The sequence below is a fragment of the Panicum hallii genome, chromosome 6, assembly GCF_002211085.1.
Source record: "Panicum hallii strain FIL2 chromosome 6, PHallii_v3.1, whole genome shotgun sequence".
NCBI classification, from domain to species: Eukaryota; Viridiplantae; Streptophyta; class Magnoliopsida; order Poales; family Poaceae; genus Panicum; species Panicum hallii.
In genome coordinates this window covers 4,500,415-4,519,924 of record NC_038047.1, presented here as the reverse complement: position 1 = coordinate 4,519,924, position 19,510 = coordinate 4,500,415, and the positions used below count along the sequence as shown (strand labels likewise).

The window sequence follows — 19,510 nt, the reverse complement described above, 5'->3', positions numbered from 1 at the left end:
GACTCCTTTCTCTAGGCCCTACCTTCCACTCAAACCCCGAAACCACACTTCCAACTAGACCGATCCAAAACCAACAACCCGACACCGGACAACATGTTTAAGATAATAAAATGTGGGTGAAACAAGTGATCCTATTCCAAGTTTTCCCTACAAGACATCTACCAACTCTAGGCACGAGTAAGCATTTAGTTAATTGGGTTGCAACTAGCTACGTGTGCCAAGGGCATGGATATACAAAATCAAGAGAGGACATTGCATGGAAATAGGAATAACGATGCAATAGATAAATATTTAACATAAGCATAGATACCCCAAGTGAAATAACTAAATTTAGGCAAGTTAAGTAGGTCAAGGGATCATGCTTAGCTGCTTGCCTTGGTTCTCTTCTTGTTCAACAACACACTCGGCTCCCGGCTCGGTCTCAACGAACTCGGTGGGCTCAACGGGCGCGTCCTCCGGCGTCTCGGTCACTAAAATGCATGAATGAGATGCGTGCATTAGAATGATGCCGACGACATGAAATGAGATGGCATGATGTGGAATGGAAATGAAATAACACTCAACACAAGGAGGCACGCAAGCAACGTACATGAAGCTCGATCACTCAATTAAATTCTAAGCCCGAAGGCGAACTTGCTCATGCAACAAAATAGCAAGAATAAGACATGATTTAACTTCTGCACCCAGGGGATCTTAAAATAAACTCATGAGAGTTGAGTTTGCATCAAAAACATATTTGTGGAATTACTTATAATATTTATAAATTTCAGCCACTAAACTCAAGTTAAATCTTAAAAGCCATGCAAAACATTTTCAAAAATCCTAATAAAATTACCAAGGGTACAAGACATGATAACAAGGATAACAGAAGTGGCTTTATTCATTTTACAAGCTTGCAGGCAGCAAAACCAAAAATGCATTAAAAACCTATCAAACAGTACAGGAACAATTACATAAGCTGGACCATGAGATAGAGCATTTCATAAGGAACACAACAGTATTTAGTTTGACATTTTTAGAGCACCACAAAATAAGATTAACATTTAACTTGGTTTAGTAAGGATAAACTATAACTCAAGGTACAGGATTGTAGCATACATAACATTAATTTATCTAAGTAGATCTATTACAGAGGATTCAAACAAAACAAATTTCATAATTTTTGGAGATCTACAACAATTTCTACGCAATTAACAAGATCACACATGAAATGATAAAAACAAACGAGGCGGCTAGCGCTAGATCCACCCGGATCTAGCGCCCCTGGGCGCCGACAGGCGGGCCCAGGCGGCCAGCGCGCGGCCCAGGCGAAGTCAAGGCCAGCCGTGGCCTTGACTCGCCACGGGCGCAGCCAGCGCGCGCCCACGGCGCGACCCGCCCGCGAACGCGCACGCGCGCGTCGCGACGCGGCGGCGGCCGGCAAGCGGAGGAGCGGCAGGGGGCGAACGGGGGCGGGGCGCACGCGCACCAGCCGCGCGGCACGGCAAGGGTGCCCGGCCACGGCACGGGCGAGCGGGGCAAGGCGGGGAGCGGCGGCGCGACGGACCTCGGCGGCGGCGGGAGAGGGCGAGCGCCGGGAAGGAGCTACGGACGGAGGGAGAGGCGGCGGGTGGCCGGGATCGAGCGAGGAGGATGAGGGGGGTGGTGCGGGCGCGGCCAATCGAGCGGAGGTGAAGCGGCGGCGGTGGATTGCGGCGGCGGGCGGCGCGGAGCGGAGGGAGTGGAAGAGGCGGAGGCGGGCGGTTTGGCCGGGGGAGGAGAAAAGGCGCGGCTTGAAAGGGGAGGGAGGAAGGCGCGCGGGAGGCGAAGCGCCGGGCGGCCACGCTGGACAAGCCAGCGGCCGCCGGCGTGCGCCGCCGGCGCGCGCCACGGCACGGGCGCCCAACGGGCGGGCGCAGAGGCGCGGGCGGCGCGGAGGGGGAGGCTGACGCGCGGGCCCGGCGCGCGGAGGAGAGGGGGAGGAGGCAGACAGGTGGGGCCGGGAGAAGGGAAAAAGAAAGAAGGCAATGGTTCAACTTGCAAAATCAAAAACATGCATTTCCCGGGCTCCAAAATTCTCCAAATTTTAATTGAAGCAAGATTAAACCATCAGGGACACAATTCAACCACTAGAGCTCAAAAATCTATTATGGATTGTTCACAAAAATTCAAACAACATTGCAGTTTTCAAACTTTCCAAGAATTTTATGGCTCGGCAGAGTCATCCAAAAATTGAATAAAAATATCTACAAATCACCATTTGAAATCTAGTATTTGAATAAAATCTTTGGGGGCACAGTCACATAGCAGAATTTGAACTTGCTTCACAACTTACACATAAGTCACACAAGAAAATGGATGCTCATGATGTAATTAAGTGCATATGATGCTCCTTGATGCTTGGATGATGCTCATGATGATGTTTTAAACTTTTATCCTGAGCTTTTATATTTTGGGTCGTGACAATTCTCCCCCTCTTAAGAAAATCTCGTCCCGAGATTTGGTAGATAGAAACGATAATGCTTCGGGTGTAGGAAGGCCATATTCACCTAGACAAGATAAACATCGAAGAAAGGATGTACAAGGCATGGGTGGTGTGGAATGGTGGGACACCTTTAATTTCTTTTTGATGGTGATTGTGTACACATATAAGATATCTAGAAGGATGAACTTCTTAAAGAAAGTTGGGTGTGATGGGAGAGGCTTGAGGACTCACTCATGGAAGAAGAAGTCGGGGTAGTTTTGACGCATACGATCCTCGCGTTCCCATGTGGCTTCATCTTCGGAGTGGTTGCTCCATTGAACTTTCATGAATTTCACCATACTTCGTTTCACCTTCCTTTCAACATGATCTAGGATGGCAATGGGATACTCTTCGTAGGTAAGACCCGCTTGAATATTAAGCGATTCGAGGTCGATGGCGTCGGTAGGAACACGAAGGCATTTCTTCAATTGAGAGATATGAAACACATTGTGAACGGTGGAAAGTGATTGGGGAAGATCCAATTGATAAGCCACCATTCCAATCCTTTTAGTGATTTGGAAGGGTCCGACAAAACGAGGTGCCAATTTACCCTTAACCCGGAAGCGACGAGTACCCTTGTAAGGCCGGCCACCCGCCGCCTCTCCCTCCGTCCGTAGCTCCTTCCCGGCGCTCGCCCTCTCCCGCCGCCGCCGAGGTCCGTCGCGCCGCCGCTCCCCGCCTTGCCCCACTCGCCCGTGCCGTGGCCGGGCACCCTTGCCGTGCCGCGCGGCTGGTGCGCGTGCGCCCCGCCCCCGTTCGCCCCCTGCCGCTCCTCCGCTTGCCCGCCGCCGCCGCGTCGCGCCGCGCGCGCGCGCGTTCGCGCGCGGGTCGCGCCGTGGGCGCGCGCTGGCCGCGCCCGTGGCGAGTCAAGGCCACGGCTGGCCTTGACTTCGCCTGGGCCGCGCGCTGGCCGCCTGGGCCCGCCTGTCGGCGCCCAGGGGCGCTAGATCCGGGTGGATCTAGCGCTAGCCGCCTCGTTTGTTTTTATCATTTCATGTGTGATCTTGTTAATTGCGTAGAAATTGTTGTAGATCTCCAAAAATTATGAAATTTGTTTTGTTTGAATCCTCTGTAATAGATCTACTTAGATAAATTAATGTTATGTATGCTACAATCCTGTACCTTGAGTTATAGTTTATCCTTACTAAACCAAGTTAAATGTTAATCTTATTTTGTGGTGCTCTAAAAATGTCAAACTAAATACTGTTGTGTTCCTTATGAAATGCTCTATCTCATGGTCCAGCTTATGTAATTGTTCCTGTACTGTTTGATAGGTTTTTAATGCATTTTTGGTTTTGCTGCCTGCAAGCTTGTAAAATGAATAAAGCCACTTCTGTTATCCTTGTTATCATGTCTTGTACCCTTGGTAATTTTATTAGGATTTTTGAAAATGTTTTGCATGGCTTTTAAGATTTAACTTGAGTTTAGTGGCTGAAATTTATAAATATTATAAGTAATTCCACAAATATGTTTTTGATGCAAACTCAACTCTCATGAGTTTATTTTAAGATCCCCTGGGTGCAGAAGTTAAATCATGTCTTATTCTTGCTATTTTGTTGCATGAGCAAGTTCGCCTTCGGGCTTAGAATTTAATTGAGTGATCGAGCTTCATGTACGTTGCTTGCGTGCCTCCTTGTGTTGAGTGTTATTTCATTTCCATTCCACATCATGCCATCTCATTTCATGTCGTCGGCATCATTCTAATGCACGCATCTCATTCATGCATTTTAGTGACCGAGACGCCGGAGGACGCGCCCGTTGAGCCCACCGAGTTCGTTGAGACCGAGCCGGGAGCCGAGTGTGTTGTTGAACAAGAAGAGAACCAAGGCAAGCAGCTAAGCATGATCCCTTGACCTACTTAACTTGCCTAAATTTAGTTATTTCACTTGGGGTATCTATGCTTATGTTAAATATTTATCTATTGCATCGTTATTCCTATTTCCATGCAATGTCCTCTCTTGATTTTGTATATCCATGCCCTTGGCACACGTAGCTAGTTGCAACCCAATTAACTAAATGCTTACTCGTGCCTAGAGTTGGTAGATGTCTTGTAGGGAAAACTTGGAATAGGATCACTTGTTTCACCCACATTTTATTATCTTAAACATGTTGTCCGGTGTCGGGTTGTTGGTTTTGGATCGGTCTAGTTGGAAGTGTGGTTTCGGGGTTTGAGTGGAAGGTAGGGCCTAGAGAAAGGAGTCTCGGAGGTTTAGTCCGCTTGAACCGATTAAGGACCGTCCGTGGATGACCTCGGAAATCGAGCACTTATCGTACTACCACATATCCATTCATGGGGTGGATAAACCGAATACCCTCTAGTTCTAATCGTCGATGCACGGTCCTAGATGCGTGGCCGTAAGGCTTTGTAGAGAGGCTTAGGGGTGTCCACGGTGGACCTAGGTAACTCTCCGCGCAAGCTAGGCGTGTTCGACGGTTACAACTTATCGGAAAAGGTTGATGCGAGTACCCCCTTGCCCAATGTGATCGGTTGGGTAAGTCGCATGGTCCTAGTGTCGTGTGGGTAAAGATGTACACCCTTGCAAGGTTAATGAATCAATTCGAATTGCCGCGCTCTCGGTTATGAGCAAGCTCTTTATCCTACGAAATCTTCGTAGAAGTTTTGGTCAAATGGTTGGTTGCATGTTACGTTCCCTCTTGTTGGTGCTTAGGATTTGAGTTATCTAATCAACTAAAATTTGAGGTTGGTTGGGCAAGTTAATTAAAGTGCTAGGAGGCTAGATGGTGGATTTAGGAAGCTCATGCTTATTTAATTTACTTAACCCTAAAGCCTTTTTGTGAGCCTTCATATGCATTTTCCTTGATCTATTAATTTGCGTAAGTCTTGCGAGTACCTTTGTACTCATGTTGCTTTATTATACTAAGTTGCAGGTGAGCCGGAAGTGGTGTTTGGCCATTTCTACCCCGCCGAACCCGGCGCGGGCGAGGAATAGGCCAATATGGTCCATGGTGTCCTTGAGCAAGACGCCATTATATTATCTATCGTTATAATTTCCGCTGCGTATCGTTTATGGGGTTATCATGATAAACATTAGACTTTATGATTCTTATCTCTTCTATGTTATTGTGAGCCCGAGGCTTCTATCCTTTATTGAACCTTAAAATTTTAGATTGGAACCTTCCCTTATGTCAATGTTGTAATGATTAATGGCTTAACTTTATATTAAAATTTTCTCTTCGTGGATCAATGGTGATGTATGAGCTTGTGACGGTATGTGCATATGCGTGATCTTGGGCATATGTTGGAGCACATACCGGGACTACCGGGTTTAATGTTATTTTCGGCGAAAAGTTAAGTTGGTCCTTAGTAGTTTAGATGTGGGTTAACCCGTAGCGCGCCATTTGTGCGAGTGCGTGTTAGCTCTCATCTTCACGATAAAGACCGACGGTTTCATTTAAAATAATATTAAATTGGGCGGTTCTCACAGAAGCGAAAGATCCGGACAATGTCTACAGCTCGGCGGATGGGCCCGAGGCGTACACCAACCCAAACGCCTACGAGAAGATGGTCCAGTACACCGAGGCGGCTCGCATGCGCCATGGTCTGACCTACGATCCTGCTCAGCAGCCCCTAGATACAGACATCCTGATGAGGACGGGAGGAGGGAAACAACACGGCCGGTACTTTATTGCCCACAGCGCAATCGACCTGGCCACCGTTCCCACCCTTCGTCAGGTTCGTCGATCCGACAGCACGACCTCCTTCGACGTCCCCATACGACCTCGGCAGCCAAGCCACACGCAGGTGTTGGCGGCGGTTCAGGTAACTTTAGTTTCAATCGTCGTTCATTGGTTTTACATATGTACCTTTTCTTTTGCATTGTTTGAACATCGAGAGTATAACATTGCAGTCCGAGCTGGCCGAGTTGCGGGCCACGCAGGAGTCCTCGCGGGAGGCCTATCGGTAGGAGATGGAGGCCCGAGAGGAGGCCTATCGGCAGGAGATGGCGCGCTAGCTTGAGGCTGTCCAGCAGCAAACGCAGCGTCAGATGCAGGAGTTTGCCAACTACTTTCAGAACATTCAGATCCCTGGTGTTGTCATGCCTCTGTTGCCTGCCTCGATATTCGCTCCACCACCTCCTCCTGGCCCTACAGGGACTCCGGTGATTATATATGTTTGTCCATTGTTTTGGCTTGTGCGCCCATCATGCAGGTACTAATGAGATCGCTTCTCCTTTGTGCAGACACAGTCGGCGGGTTCGAACCCGACTCCTCGAGATGGCCCTTCTCCAGGCCATGCCGGGTGGGGGCACCAGTACCAGTCGGCGCCGCAGCACGGGCTCGAGCCAGGACAATCCTCGTGGTCTACGTGGCCTTCAGAACATGATGGGCATAGGGACGACGGGTCGCAGCACGAGTGAGGGCCTTTGTATGGATCTGTGAGACGTTGTTGGACATGTTGGACTTGCGATGTTGGACTTGTTGGATGTTGGACTTATTGGCTGCGTTTGTTATGTGATATATATGTAGATTTGTGTTATATATGTGTGAATTTATGTTATATATATATATATATATATATATGTGTGTGTGATTTGCCTCCTGTGATATATATGGAAAAACAGGAAAAAAAGAAAAAAAAGAATTTTCAGCTTATTTTTAAAAAAATAAAAAACATCTTTGCCGACTGCCTTGTCGGCAGTCGGCAAAGAGAACGCCAGACACATCGGTGCCGCTTCCTTTGCCGACTCCCTGTCTGGCAGTCAGCAAAGTCTTTGCCGACTGACCTTTGCCGACTGCCAGGTGGAAAGCAGTCGGCAAAGTCTTCGCCGACTGCATTCAGTCTTTTGCCGACTGCTTTCGGCAGTCGGCAAAGAACCTGTTTCCCGTAGTGCGGGTGATTCCTGACCGGCATTGCATGATTTGTACCTCGATCCCCGACACGGCTCACATGGCGCATCTGCAGCCGAACGATTAATGAATGACCTAACAGCGAGCAAAGACTAGAGTTCTGCTGCGTCCTATACGTACATGATTGATGGCAGTGGTATGCTATGCTACTACACGCACGGCTCTCAGCTCGTGTCCAGTCCTCGATGCTTTGGCACCATCCATGATGGAGTTTCCTAGCTAGCTAGGACGACGACGTGATTACTGATGGACGACGGTAGTACTTACTCAACTAGCTAGCTAGTTCAATTGTCGCGGATTCGTAACACGATCAGGTCGGGAAGAGTCATCCTCGACTCCTCGTAGTGCTAGCTGCTGGCTCCTACATGTCTCGTCGTGTTAAACGGACTGAATCGTACCAAACCTAAAATCGTATCGTGTTTGAGCCGGCACTGCATGCCGAGGTTGTTGCGGCCCAGATGATGCATTAGGTCGGGCCGGGACGACACTATTCCTATTAGGCCGTATTAGGTTAGGGTCGTGTTTTCTCGTGCTAAGCCTAGTGCCGCCCATTGGGCCAGGCTCATTTGGCCATCTATAGGATGCACAGCAGACAGACTAGCAGCAGCCGTTACTACTAAACTACTATATTAGTGCTGTATTATTTGTTGGAGTGCTGCTCTTTGTTATAAAACAATTTACTCTTACAATCCAAAACCATAGTTTCAGGTGCAGTTAGCTTCGAGGAAAGGTTCCAATATCTCAAACCAAGGACACGTGTTGCGGGCGACTCTGTCCGAAAGGCGGCTCCAGCTTGGTAAGTGTTATAACTAGGTCCTTGTGCTCATGTATAATTTCTTTTTTAATTCAAAGCTCTTATGTACCACACGTGTAGTTCAAATTTGGAGTAGTCCAAATATAGATACAAAGAATTATATTTTTGCCAAAAAATAATAAAAATTTTATACATAACAAACATATTAAATCGAGGCCATATTAGATTGTCGTATGCAAAAAATTGGTTTCACGTTTTCGCAAAAAAAAAAAGGTTTTTTACTACGTAAACAAACATATGGAATTGATTGAGGAAGGAGGTGGCCAACCGCGAGCTTGTTGGGCTGCAGGTAGGAAAAGGGCGTGAGAAAAGAAGCTCCGTTGGGCCGGCCTGGCAAATGGAGAAGAGAGGAGGTGGAGGTAGGCCTAGGCGAGATGGGCTCGGAAATGGAAAGAGGGTCTGGGCCGAGCCATGTTTGTTCCCGAGCGAGAGAGGATTTAGGAAAAGGTTTGCCATTTCTTTTGTTTTTCAGAAATTCAAACTAGCTTCAATTTCATTCGAGCTTGATCCAAAAAGAAAAACTAAAAATATCCTTGTCCCATTTAAAATGGATCTCATCCTTGAGGCCGGTTCACAAACATATGACTTTTTTCTCACACCATGCGTCCATGCTGCTCAGCTCTCATCTTCATTTGACAAAAACAGAAACGTGGAGTCATCTTCATCCGCCAGCTTCCCAAGCACGGTGAGCTCCTCAACACCAAGTCCAGAGTTCCAGCAATACCAAAGTTTCCCTCCACCTAATTTTTCCACAAATTTCCTGCCACCACCATATGGACCTAGTCATGAGCCGCGCGCATTTACATGCTTCATGGAAGGACGCAGGAGCATATGTTTGGCCTGTAGTGGTGCAAATGTGAGATCTAACTATGCTGAGCATAGTGCAAACGTGCAAATGTTCGCATTTTTTATGGGAACTGACACCGGCTCCAACTATGCGCCCACAAAACAAAATAGAAAAAAATCTTTACTGAATGACATGTATAGGGCCTGATGGTCTGGTCGGTAGTGATAAAATGATGACCGGTAAAATTTTGTGAGATGGATGACACACACTGCCATGCGTGCGTAGGGCCATTAATGATGACTACGTTGGTTTGGAGCTACAGTATGAACCACTTTGCAAGTTCACTAATACATGAAGCATTTGTGCACGATCTCATGGAGGTAGCACTCTGAACCTGCCTCCCGTGACCAGTCCTCCTCATCTAGATAAGTTTGAGGACCATGTAGTTTATCCAGCCACTAGCTAGTATATACAAGAACGCGAGTACAAATCGCCAGGCCAGCGGTGGCATCGTCACACATATTTTGCCTCACAAGATCCTAGATGAAGAAACAGCGTGAAAATATGCGTGCGGACGAATCACATGCATTTAAGTTTGCCACACAGGGCACGTGGTTGCAAAAAAGGATACGAAGCTGCGCAAATTGAACGCACGTGCGTGCGACCACACAGAGATATTTGGATGGAGGTGGGATTAGTTGAACTGTGAAAATAATAAGAAGAGTGCATCGCCGCCAAATGAAGGCTCGGGCGAGCAGCACAAGAAATAAAAATTAGCTGACTCTACTTGGCCGGATTTACAGGTACGCCGCGGCCCAACTAGCATACCCCTTAGCTCCGCTCCTGGTGTCTGCTGAGAAAAAGTTGGCAAACCCAGAAAAGATGGTACCGGAGCCTGCGGTGGCTATGTTAATCTTAACATCCGCCGTCCAATGTTTCGGATCCAATATGACCTCGTATGCTAGCAGAAGAACCTCACGTGTATTTTTTTTCCTCGATCACCGCATAGCTCGATCAAATATCATCCTTTTTTTTAATAAAAAAAGGCCCTTGCATTGCAGGGCCAGAACGGAATACGGGCGTGTGGACGCGAGACCAAACGAGAAAAGACGACGCCCCAGGCTGGCACGTCCGTCCGTTTGCCCTCGTGCAACGCGTTTGCGTCGCCCCCGGCCCCCGCGGCGCGCGTCGTCGTCGGGCCGGCGGGACCGGGTGCCTCCTCCGCGATCGACCCGCCACGAGGACTCCACGGGACGGGCATGTCACGGTCAGGGTCCATCACGGGCCAGGCCCAGCAGGAGCGCGAGTATGTCGCCGTCGTAAACCTGTCGAGGTTTTTATCGGCTTCGGTTTGACCTGATTAACCTAAATCGAGATATATCGTAGTGGTAAAATTAATTTTTTTTCTTCACCAGTTTTGGCTTTGACGGTCAAGCCGGTTTGGGAGAGTCCTTTCAAACAGCCCCTTAAAGAGCTAAATTTTACCAATCACCCCCAGACAGAATCGAATATGCATGCTTGCAATATATTTTCCAAGCAGAGATCGTCAGAGGAGATCTCCAACTCATCACGTTGTGCCATTCTGATTTTCAAACTCACAAACTACAGATTTCACTGCTACTACTGAGGTCATTTCGCTGGTGCTCCTGTTTTACTCAACATAAAAGGAAAGAGGGCCGGTGGTCGCTTAAAAAGCCCGCCAGCATACAAATATCCATAATATAGAGCCGAGCTCTCTTCTTCCTTCCTCTAATGCTCTGAATGGGACTTGCTTGAGATGAGCTCATGGCGAGCCCCCGGTACACTGAGTAAAAGGGGAGGGTTTCCATCTTGAATCTCTAGATGACTACCACTCAGGTCGTATTTGGATTGTTATTTTAGAAGTGCAGATTGATGACTCTTAGGTGCACCTTTAACTCTCTTCAATTTAAATATTTGAGCTAATTTTTTAAAATATATAGGATCTCATTTTGAAGAAGTAGTATAAATATTTGAACTAAAGAGATTGAGGATACACATAAGGATCATCAATTTACAGCTCAAATGACTTCCACCATTCGTTGAAATGGGGCATCGAAAGAAAAAAAAAGAAAATTAGCCTGAAAATTTGCACCACCCATATTCCAGCACGTGGCCGGGTACACGGATGGATAAGTCGATGGCTCGCTCCATCGACCCACCGTCTATAAACGGCCGGGGCACCCATACGTTTTGCCAACACACACCGAGCCAGCAACACTGAGTGAGATCCACCAGTGCAGTGCAGGGCGCCATGGCGAGCGCCAGCGCCACCTCCAGCATCCTCGTCCCGGCGACCCCTGCCGCCTCGACTTCCCCTGCATGCCCGTCCAAGAAGGCCGCCGGCGCCAGCCGCCGGCGCCGCGCCGTGTCGTGCCGGGCCAGCGCCGGCGGAAACGATGGCGGCCTCCTCTGGCTGCCGCGGCGGGACGTGCTCGCCGGCCTGGGCGGCGTCGCGGCCGGCCTCGCCGGGTACCCGGACCTCGCGTCCCTCGCGCTGGAGGCGAACCCCGTGGAGAGCTGCCGCCGGGGCGACAAGGTCACGGACAAGCTGGTGGAGTGCTCGGACCCGAACCGCGGCTTCCCGTGCCCGCCGCAGATGCGGATCCCGATCGTCGACTTCGTGCCGGAGGGCGCGGTGAAGCGCGTCCGGCGGCCGGCGCACCTCCTCGACCGCGAGTACCAGGAGAAGTACAAGGAGGCCGTCGGCAAGATGCGGGCGCTTCCGGAGTCGAACCCGCTGAGCTTCGCGGCGCAGGCGGCCGTCCACGAGGCCTACTGCGACGGGCACTACCGGTACGACCCCACGGAGAAGAACCGGCCCTTCGACGTGCACTTCTCCTGGATCTTCGCGCCGTGGCACCGCATGTACATCTACTTCTACGAGCGCGCCCTCGGGCAGCTCATCGGCGACGACACCTTCGCGCTGCCCTACTGGAACTGGGACGCGCCCGGCGGCATGGGGATCCCGGCCATCTTCAAGGACTCCTTCGCCAACCCGCTCTACGACCCCTACCGCGACCAGACCCACCGCGACGCCCTCATAGACCTCGACTACATCCACTCCCCCCAAGACGTGCCACCGATCCCTTTCGTGCGGACGCCGGCGACCGCCACAGCCTACGATGAGGCTGTGCAGAAGAACCTCTGCACCATATACCAGCAGGTATATATGCATTATTGTTTGTATATATGTTTATACGTATATTTGTATATACGTAACCTCACATGTTCACGATTATTGTTGCAGCAAATCCGGGGCGGCAAGGGCCCGCGCGCGTACCTGGGCGAGAAGCTCTGCAGCGAGGCGAGCTTCCGGGTGAAGGAGATCAACGAGCGCTCGAGGAGGAGGCAGGACGGGCAGAAGATCAAGCCGAACCCGTCGGCGAGCCAGGGCACGCTGGAGCGGATGGCGCACACAGCCGTGCACGTCTGGGTGGGGCGGCCGAGCCCCACGGGCGGGTGCACCCTCAACGACGGCGCCGTCATGGGGCACGACGGCAAGCCGCACTGCGGCAACGACATGGGCTTCCTAGGCTCGGCGGGGCGGGACCCGCTCTTCTACTCGCACCACGCCAACGTGGACCGCATGTGGCACCTCTGGTCCACCAAGCTCGGCGGCGCCGGCTTCGACGACCCGGAGTGGCTGGACGCCAGCTTCGTCTTCTACGACGACGTCGAGAAGCCGCGGCTCGTGCGGATGAAGTTCCGCGATGTCCTGGAGGCGAAGAACCTCGGGTACACCTACGACGAGGAATCGGAGAAGGCGCTCCCGTGGTTCAACAGCAAGCCGACCCGGCTCTCCCCCGGCAGCAAGGGCGGCTCGGGCAAGGCGGCGGCGGCGCCGGAGTTCCCTCTGAGCCTGCGCGGCAACCAGGCCGTGGTGGTGCCTGGCGTGGCCGTGCCGGCGAAGGAGGCGGGGAAGGACCTGGTGCTGGTGGTCGAGGGCATCGAGTACGACCCCCAGACGGACAACAAGTTCGACGTGGCCATCAACGTGCCCAAGGAGGACGCCCTCAAGGTGGGGCCGCAGTACAGCGAGTACGCCGGCAGCTTCTCCGCCGTGCCGAGCTCCAAGGCGGACGGCGGGACGCTGCTCGGGAAGATCAGCCTCTTCGTCGACGGCGTGCTGGCAGACCTCGGGGCCAGCGGCGACGCCACCGTCGACGTCGTGCTCGTGCCGCGCACGGCGGGGGAGGTGAAGGTCTACCTCCCGCCGACGATCCAGAACGCGTGAGGAGAATGCAGTGCGCCAGTGGCGATGTCGTCGCAACGGTGTCCGCAAGAATAAACGGCCGGCCTTGTAGTTTGCTTGTGACATTTGTATTATAATTTTTTTAAAATTATGGTGGGGCCGGGTGTTCCCTGGAATTGCATGGATAGTGCGAATTTTTTAATTAGACAGTACAACTTAGACATTCACAAGCACGCACACTCCCCCTATGAATATATGTACAAACCCTATCTCTATGAGCATTTTCGAGAACTGAGCCGGCAAATCCTCAAGATTGATGAAGTCATCACAGATATCTTGTTATCGATGGAAACATAACCTACCACTGAAAGCACAACGCCGTTAGATCCTAAAAAATTTGCTCCCACGGGTAGTCGATCGTAGAACCTGAGGTGCTACTGAGGCTCTTGCAACCACTAAGCAAGATTGTATAAATTGCAATTTTAGGCTAAAATCAAGATCTTGCTTTTCTTTTTATCTGCAACTTGAGCGACATAATTCAGATATGAACTTACATACCACAATGAATACAAATGCAGACGATCAGTACCATTTTGTTTGGGCTCTATCAGTACCATTTTGCTCCATGCTATATATAAGATTTTTCTTAAAACAAAATACATATGCAGACGATCGTATATGCATGCACACCGTGCCCCTATAGATACATATAAAAGATTGAATGATAAATCTTGATGTTATTAATAACGAACTCGCTGCAAGTGCGTCGCTGTTGATGGCGGGCATTTCAACTACCACTGGAAGAACATTTAGCAGGTGTTAAATTTGTTCAAAATGGAAAACTTGCGAAAAGTGTCAAATTTTACTTTTGATTAAACACTGGTTTCGATGCACGCGGAGGAAGAAATCCTGTGCGCGCGATCGACAGGCTTGGGTGGCATGGCGACTGGATCCTTACAACCCGGACGAGATCTGTATCGGCCAATCATACCGGTACCGGATGATCATACCCTGCCGACGACGACCAGCTCACGTGGTTGTGAGCAGTGGGCGAGCCATGCACGTGAAATGGATGTGTGGACGTGGTTGTCCGGGTCGCGTGCAGTGCCACCCTCACAACTAGATGTACACGCCGTCGGCTAGTACATGTACGCCTGCACAACACAGAATCAGCCACGTGCAAGTAAAAACAAGTCTGCTGCGTTCGGTACTCGCAGTTCTGTATTTTTTCTGAGGGGTTTCCTCTGAATTCTTCCACTAACAGCTTTTAGACGTTTCCAATTTTCAGCTGCAGTTCATTCATAGATGATTAGCTGAGATTGTGCGAAGAACGTGCTCCGGATGTGCTTTTGCTTGGAGCATGATTGAGTAACTCCGTTATTATGGATCATGCGGTGGTTAAAACCGATTCTTATAATGACCGTGTGGAAAATTCCAAATTTTCATGATTGATATCCAACGTACCAACACATACATGAATGTTGTTTAAAGCAACGACATGTATGCATGTCTTCATTGCTATATGTCGTTAATTACAAATATGTAATATGATGAAGATTGATGCACGTGGAGAGAATTTGTTTCTCGTGTAGCAACACGCGGGCAAACAGCTAATGCCCTTATAAATTTCGAAGAGATGGGAAAGGCGTTTTGGACCGTCGGATTTGGATAGGATTATTTAGATCTGCTTAGCCTTCTAATTTCTATTCTCCTTCTCTACTTCTAATATTTCGAAAATCATGGAAAAAATTGTTTTGCCTAGCAGGAACACGACAAATCAAACTATAACATGAAACGATGAATATTCCATCTAGAACAACATAAATATAGCTATATATTGTTTAAGATCGTGGAACAATTTAATTGTACTGCTAATAGAGCAGTTCATAATATAACATGGAACATTGGATATTTCTTATTGGATCAATCAAAGTGTACCTATATTAGAACAAGTTAATTATACTATCAAAACAATAAATTGTCACAAATACTTCCTCAAAAAATAAAATAAATTGTCACAAATGGAACATCCAAAATATAACACGAACAGTGTATTTTTTCCTACTGGACAATGAAAATATAACACGAACAATGATTTTTTTCCTACTAGACATGAACATTTTGAAAATCTTGGAACATTTGAGTGGTACTAGGAAAATAATAAAGTTGTCATGAATTTGAACAATCTAGAATATAGCATGTAACAATTGATTTCTCGTATTTGAATGATCAAAATATAGCATAAAAAGAAAGTAGAGAAAATGAAAAGAAAATCTAGGTAGACTTGCACTAGGCCACATTCTCCTTGGGCCAAGTTTTTCTCACTCTTAGCCAAAAAGGAAAAGAAAACAAAAAAGTGGTCTTTTTGCCCAAAATATAAGTCCACTTCAGCAAAACTGAGAGAAGTAGAAGGCTGATTATTCTCGAAAATCCTATCCACCTTCCGGAAGATAGAAAGTCTATTTTATCTTCCATTTTAAGATTCATGCGTACAGTTGAAAGTGAATGGTGGTATTTCTTTCCCCCCCTCTGTCGTGATGAGCAGGACAACATGTGAGGGCAGGCATGCAGAAAGGACGGGGCAGCTAGCAGGTTGAGGTTGATTGCTAGTAGTTGCTACCTCCAGAGGTTTGATTTTGAATTTGAAAGTTGATTTTCTCTCTAATGCCGCATTCAATTTTAATTCCATTTAAACCATAGTGTTTATTACAATTTTCTTAACAAAATGAGCTCTTAATACAATTCTGTTGCCGACCGGTGACCACGGTGGGGGCGGTGGCACGTACGTACGTTTAGCAGTAGGCCGTACGTTTAGCAGTAGGCCTGGAACTCGATCCTCGGGGCGCTGGTGATCTTGACATCCCCTTCGCGGGGCACGATCACGACGCTCACGGGCTCCCCGTCGCCCACCCCGACGTCGGCGAGCACGTCGTCAATCGGGACGGCGAGGACCCCCGCCCGTCGGTCGCCGGGCTTCTCCTTGGCGGCCCTCACGCCGGCGAAGCTCCCGGCGTACTCTACGTACCGCGGCCCCACATCTTTGGCATTCTCCGAGGGCGCGTTGATGGCCACGTCGAACTTGGAGTTCTGGCCGGGGTCGAAATCGATGCCCTCGATCACCAGCACCTCCAGCACTTCCTTCCCGCCGCCCGGCTTCTTCTGCCGCGGCACGGACTCGATCACCACGTTCTCGCCGACTTTCAACGTCTTCGGGAAGGTCGGCGGCTCCGACTTCGTCACCGGCGTTGCCGCCGACACCGGCGGCAGGCGTCGGGTCGGTTTGCTGTCCACCCAGTCCTTGTAGCCGGTCTCCTTGTCCGGCTCCGCGTACGTGTACCCAAGGTTGGCCGTGTCCAGGACGTCACGGACCCGGATTCGGACGAGCCTCATGTCGTCTGTGCCGTCGACGAAGTCGCAGAAGACGAAGCTGGTGTCGAGCCACTCCGGGTCGTTGCAGCCGGCGCCGCCGAGCTTGGTGGACCAGAGGTGCCAGAGGCGGTCGACGTTGGCATGGTGAGAGTAGAAGAGCGGGTCCCGCCCCGCCGAGCCGAGGAAGCCCATGTCGGCGCCCTTGTGCTCCTTGCCGTCGTGCCCCACCGCGGAGCTCCCCGGGTTGCCCGTCCAGACGTGCACGGCGGTGTGCGCCATCCGCTCCAGCGAGCCGGAGGTGGTCCCTCGCAGGAGCTTCTGGTTCCCGTTCCTTCTCCTGCCCGAACGCTCGTTGATCTCGTTTATCGTGAAGCTGGCCTCGGAGCAGAACTTGTCGCCGAGGAAACACCGCGCGCCCTTGCCGGTCCGGATCATCTGCCAACAACACCAAAATGAAGGTAAATTTCGAGTAATCTTTATGTATTCTACGTCCTAGGTGCGGCTGATTATTTCAACTCAACATTAACACTGCCAACCAAACTGAACAGAAGTTACTAAACTGAATATCCGTATTACTGAATCACGTTTAGTAAAAGTTACTAAATAACCGTGAGCAATAGTTATTACTCGAAATTTATCCAGTAATTAGTTAGGCGTAGCAACACCTAGAATGTAAAATACTTACATATAGATATAAATAGTACATCTAATATATATATATATACCTGATTGTATACGGTGCTGAGGTTGCTATCAAGAATATCCTTGTACATTTCGGGATCTTGTGGCTGAGACGTAAACTTGACCGGCGGCTTCTGTATGCGGCTGAGGTAGTCGAGGTCGACCATGGCGTCGAGGTGATCCGGGTTGCGGTAGTTGTCGTTCAGAGCGGAGTTCTTTTCCTTGAACATGGCCGGGATCGCCATGCCGGCCGGCGCGTCCCAGTTCCAGTACGGCAGCGCGAAGCCGCCGCCGCTGCCGTCGCGTTCCATGTAGTGGTTGACCATGCGCTCGTAGAAGTAGATGTACATGCGGTGCCACGGCGCGAAGAGCCACGAGAAGTGCACGTCGAACGCCCGGTTCCTCTCCGTCGGGTCGATGTGGTAGTGCCCGTCGCAGTAGGCCTCGTGGATCGCCGCCTGCGCCGCGAAGCTGCTGGGGTCGGACACATTGCGCTCCTTCATCTCGGCGAGGGCGTTCCGGTACCTGCGGACCTCGTCGGGTCCCAGCTCGTGCGCCGGCCGCCGCACGCGCACCTTCTTGGGCGGCGGCAGTTCGTAGAAGTTCACAGTCTGGATGCCCGCTTTGGCGGGCGGCGGGCACGGGGGGCCGCCAATGGTGTCGCACCCGAGGAGGTCGTCCGTGACCAGCGACTCTCCGGCGCCGCAGCCCTCGTACACCTTGGGGACGTCGGCGAGGGCGAGGCCTGGGAACGCGGCGACGCCGGTCAGGCCGGCGAGCAGGTCGCGCCGCGGGAGCCAGAGGAGCCCGTCGCTGTCGCCCTCGCCCCTGCCGCTGGTCGTCGCCCTGCACGGCGTGGCGCGGCGCCGGCGGCCGTGGCACGCCCCGGTGGCGGCGGCGCTCTTCTTCTTCTTCTTCTTCCCGGACTTGAAGAAGAGCGTGGAGGGGCATGAAGAGGTGACCGCAGCTGCGGGCGCGAGGACCAGAATGGAGGTGGCGCCGCCGGCACTCGCCATCCTGCCGCCGTGCATGCCTTTGCCTTTGTGATGACACGGCAGGCAGACAACGTCGTATATATACGGAACGGTGGCCGTGATGCACGTGTAGCATGTACCTCCACATACCCCAGGTCGTGGTCGAGTTTCTAGATGTTGCAACAAGACGGTTGCTGGTGATGCCGTCGGACACACGGCGAGATTCGAGGGGGTCGGGTAGAAGACGAACGAACTCGTGAGGTACGCGTGCATCCGTTGTCGCGCAGGAATGTATCGTTACACTTTATGAACTTGCCAATATTCCTTGGCACCACGTGGCAGCCACGTCGACATCAGAAGTTCATGTGCAGCGTTTGGAATCTCGGATGAATTTTTTAAAATAGTTGAAGGATTCAAAAATACATTTTAGAAGTCTAGGGACCTGATTTAAGATAGTGAGATAAATTTAGAAACATGTGGTGCATTTTACTCTAGTTTATATGATGAACCTAATAAAAGGCGGCCACATGTATTCTAGCTAGTTATCTGCATCGGCGGTAAATGGCACCAGCATGATTTTACCATGTTGCATGCGGCGAGAAGACGAAGCACACGGGCATGCTAGGAGCATGAAATGTGTATGGGAAACCACGTACTCGAGGAAGCTGAAGTATACATTAGCATTAATTTTTCCTTTTCATTTATATATAGATGCACACTAGAAACTTGGCGCGGCGAATCTGGTGGTGTTTAGCCTATTTCTACGATGGGAGAACAACAAGCATGAGAGTATTGTTTTGCTTTTTGGATGTGCCTTCTAAATCAAATCAACCATTAACATGCATTAAATAATAAAGACTCTTTATGAATAGAGCTATATACACATAGAGCCTGCGTGGTTGGGTGGCTAACACCCAACCAGGCTCCAGCAGCCTAACTAGCCCATGTTTGGTTGCCTGTATAGCCCACTTAGCCTGGATCCCCTTGTGCAAATCGACACCCCTAACCTGGCTCCGCGGGCACGGCTGAAATCCGCATACTACCGGGGCCAAGCTCCAGCTAGCGGGCCATACAGGCGGGCACACGGGTGGAACTGGCTCCGCGGGGGCACCCCTGGCTCCGCTTGGCCACCGTATATAAGCCGGTCGTCTCGCTAGGGTAACCACCCCGGGCTACTATTCAACACTCGCAGCCGCCGCCTCCTACTCCGCTCTCGAGCTCTCTCCTCTCTGCTCTCCTCCGCCTCCGCTCTTGAGCCTCTCCTGCCGTGCCCTAGGGTTCGGAGAGAAGTGGTTGTCTG

The 19,510-nt window shown here is 50.5% G+C and overlaps 2 protein-coding genes across 2 annotated transcripts; one reads left to right on the top strand and one right to left on the bottom strand.

Moving 5' to 3' along the window:
• The first annotated feature begins 11,203 nt into the window (after positions 1-11,203).
• LOC112896440 (polyphenol oxidase, chloroplastic-like) lies at positions 11,204-13,388 on the top strand. Its single transcript, XM_025964405.1, has 2 exons — positions 11,204-12,157; positions 12,242-13,388. The coding sequence occupies exons 1-2, from the start codon at positions 11,246-11,248 to the stop codon at positions 13,226-13,228; spliced, it is 1,899 nt and encodes a 632-aa protein (XP_025820190.1). The 5' UTR covers positions 11,204-11,245; the 3' UTR covers positions 13,229-13,388.
• A 2,463-nt stretch (positions 13,389-15,851) lies between these two features.
• Positions 15,852-18,268, bottom strand: LOC112897727 (polyphenol oxidase, chloroplastic-like). The gene is made up of 2 exons (XM_025966121.1): positions 17,281-18,268; positions 15,852-16,990 (listed from the first exon to the last, which is right to left on the bottom strand). Exons 1-2 carry the CDS (start codon positions 18,265-18,267, stop codon positions 15,998-16,000), a joined length of 1,980 nt encoding a protein of 659 aa, XP_025821906.1. The 5' UTR covers position 18,268; the 3' UTR covers positions 15,852-15,997.
• Positions 18,269-19,510: the final 1,242 nt, after the last annotated feature.

What these genes read in the sequence shown, in the direction of transcription:
- LOC112896440 (XM_025964405.1), top strand. Translation starts at nt 11,246, where the DNA reads ATGGCGAGCGCCAGCGCCACCTCCAGCATCCTCGTCCCGGCGACCCCT. An exon ending in TCTGCACCATATACCAGCAG is followed by an intron (nt 12,158 to 12,241) that starts GTATATATGCAT and finishes TTATTGTTGCAG; the next exon opens with CAAATCCGGGGCGGCAAGGG.
- LOC112897727 (XM_025966121.1), bottom strand. Translation starts at nt 18,267, where the DNA reads ATGCACGGCGGCAGGATGGCGAGTGCCGGCGGCGCCACCTCCATTCTG. An exon ending in TCAGCACCGTATACAATCAG is followed by an intron (nt 16,991 to 17,280) that starts GTATATATATAT and finishes TGTTGTTGGCAG; the next exon opens with ATGATCCGGACCGGCAAGGG.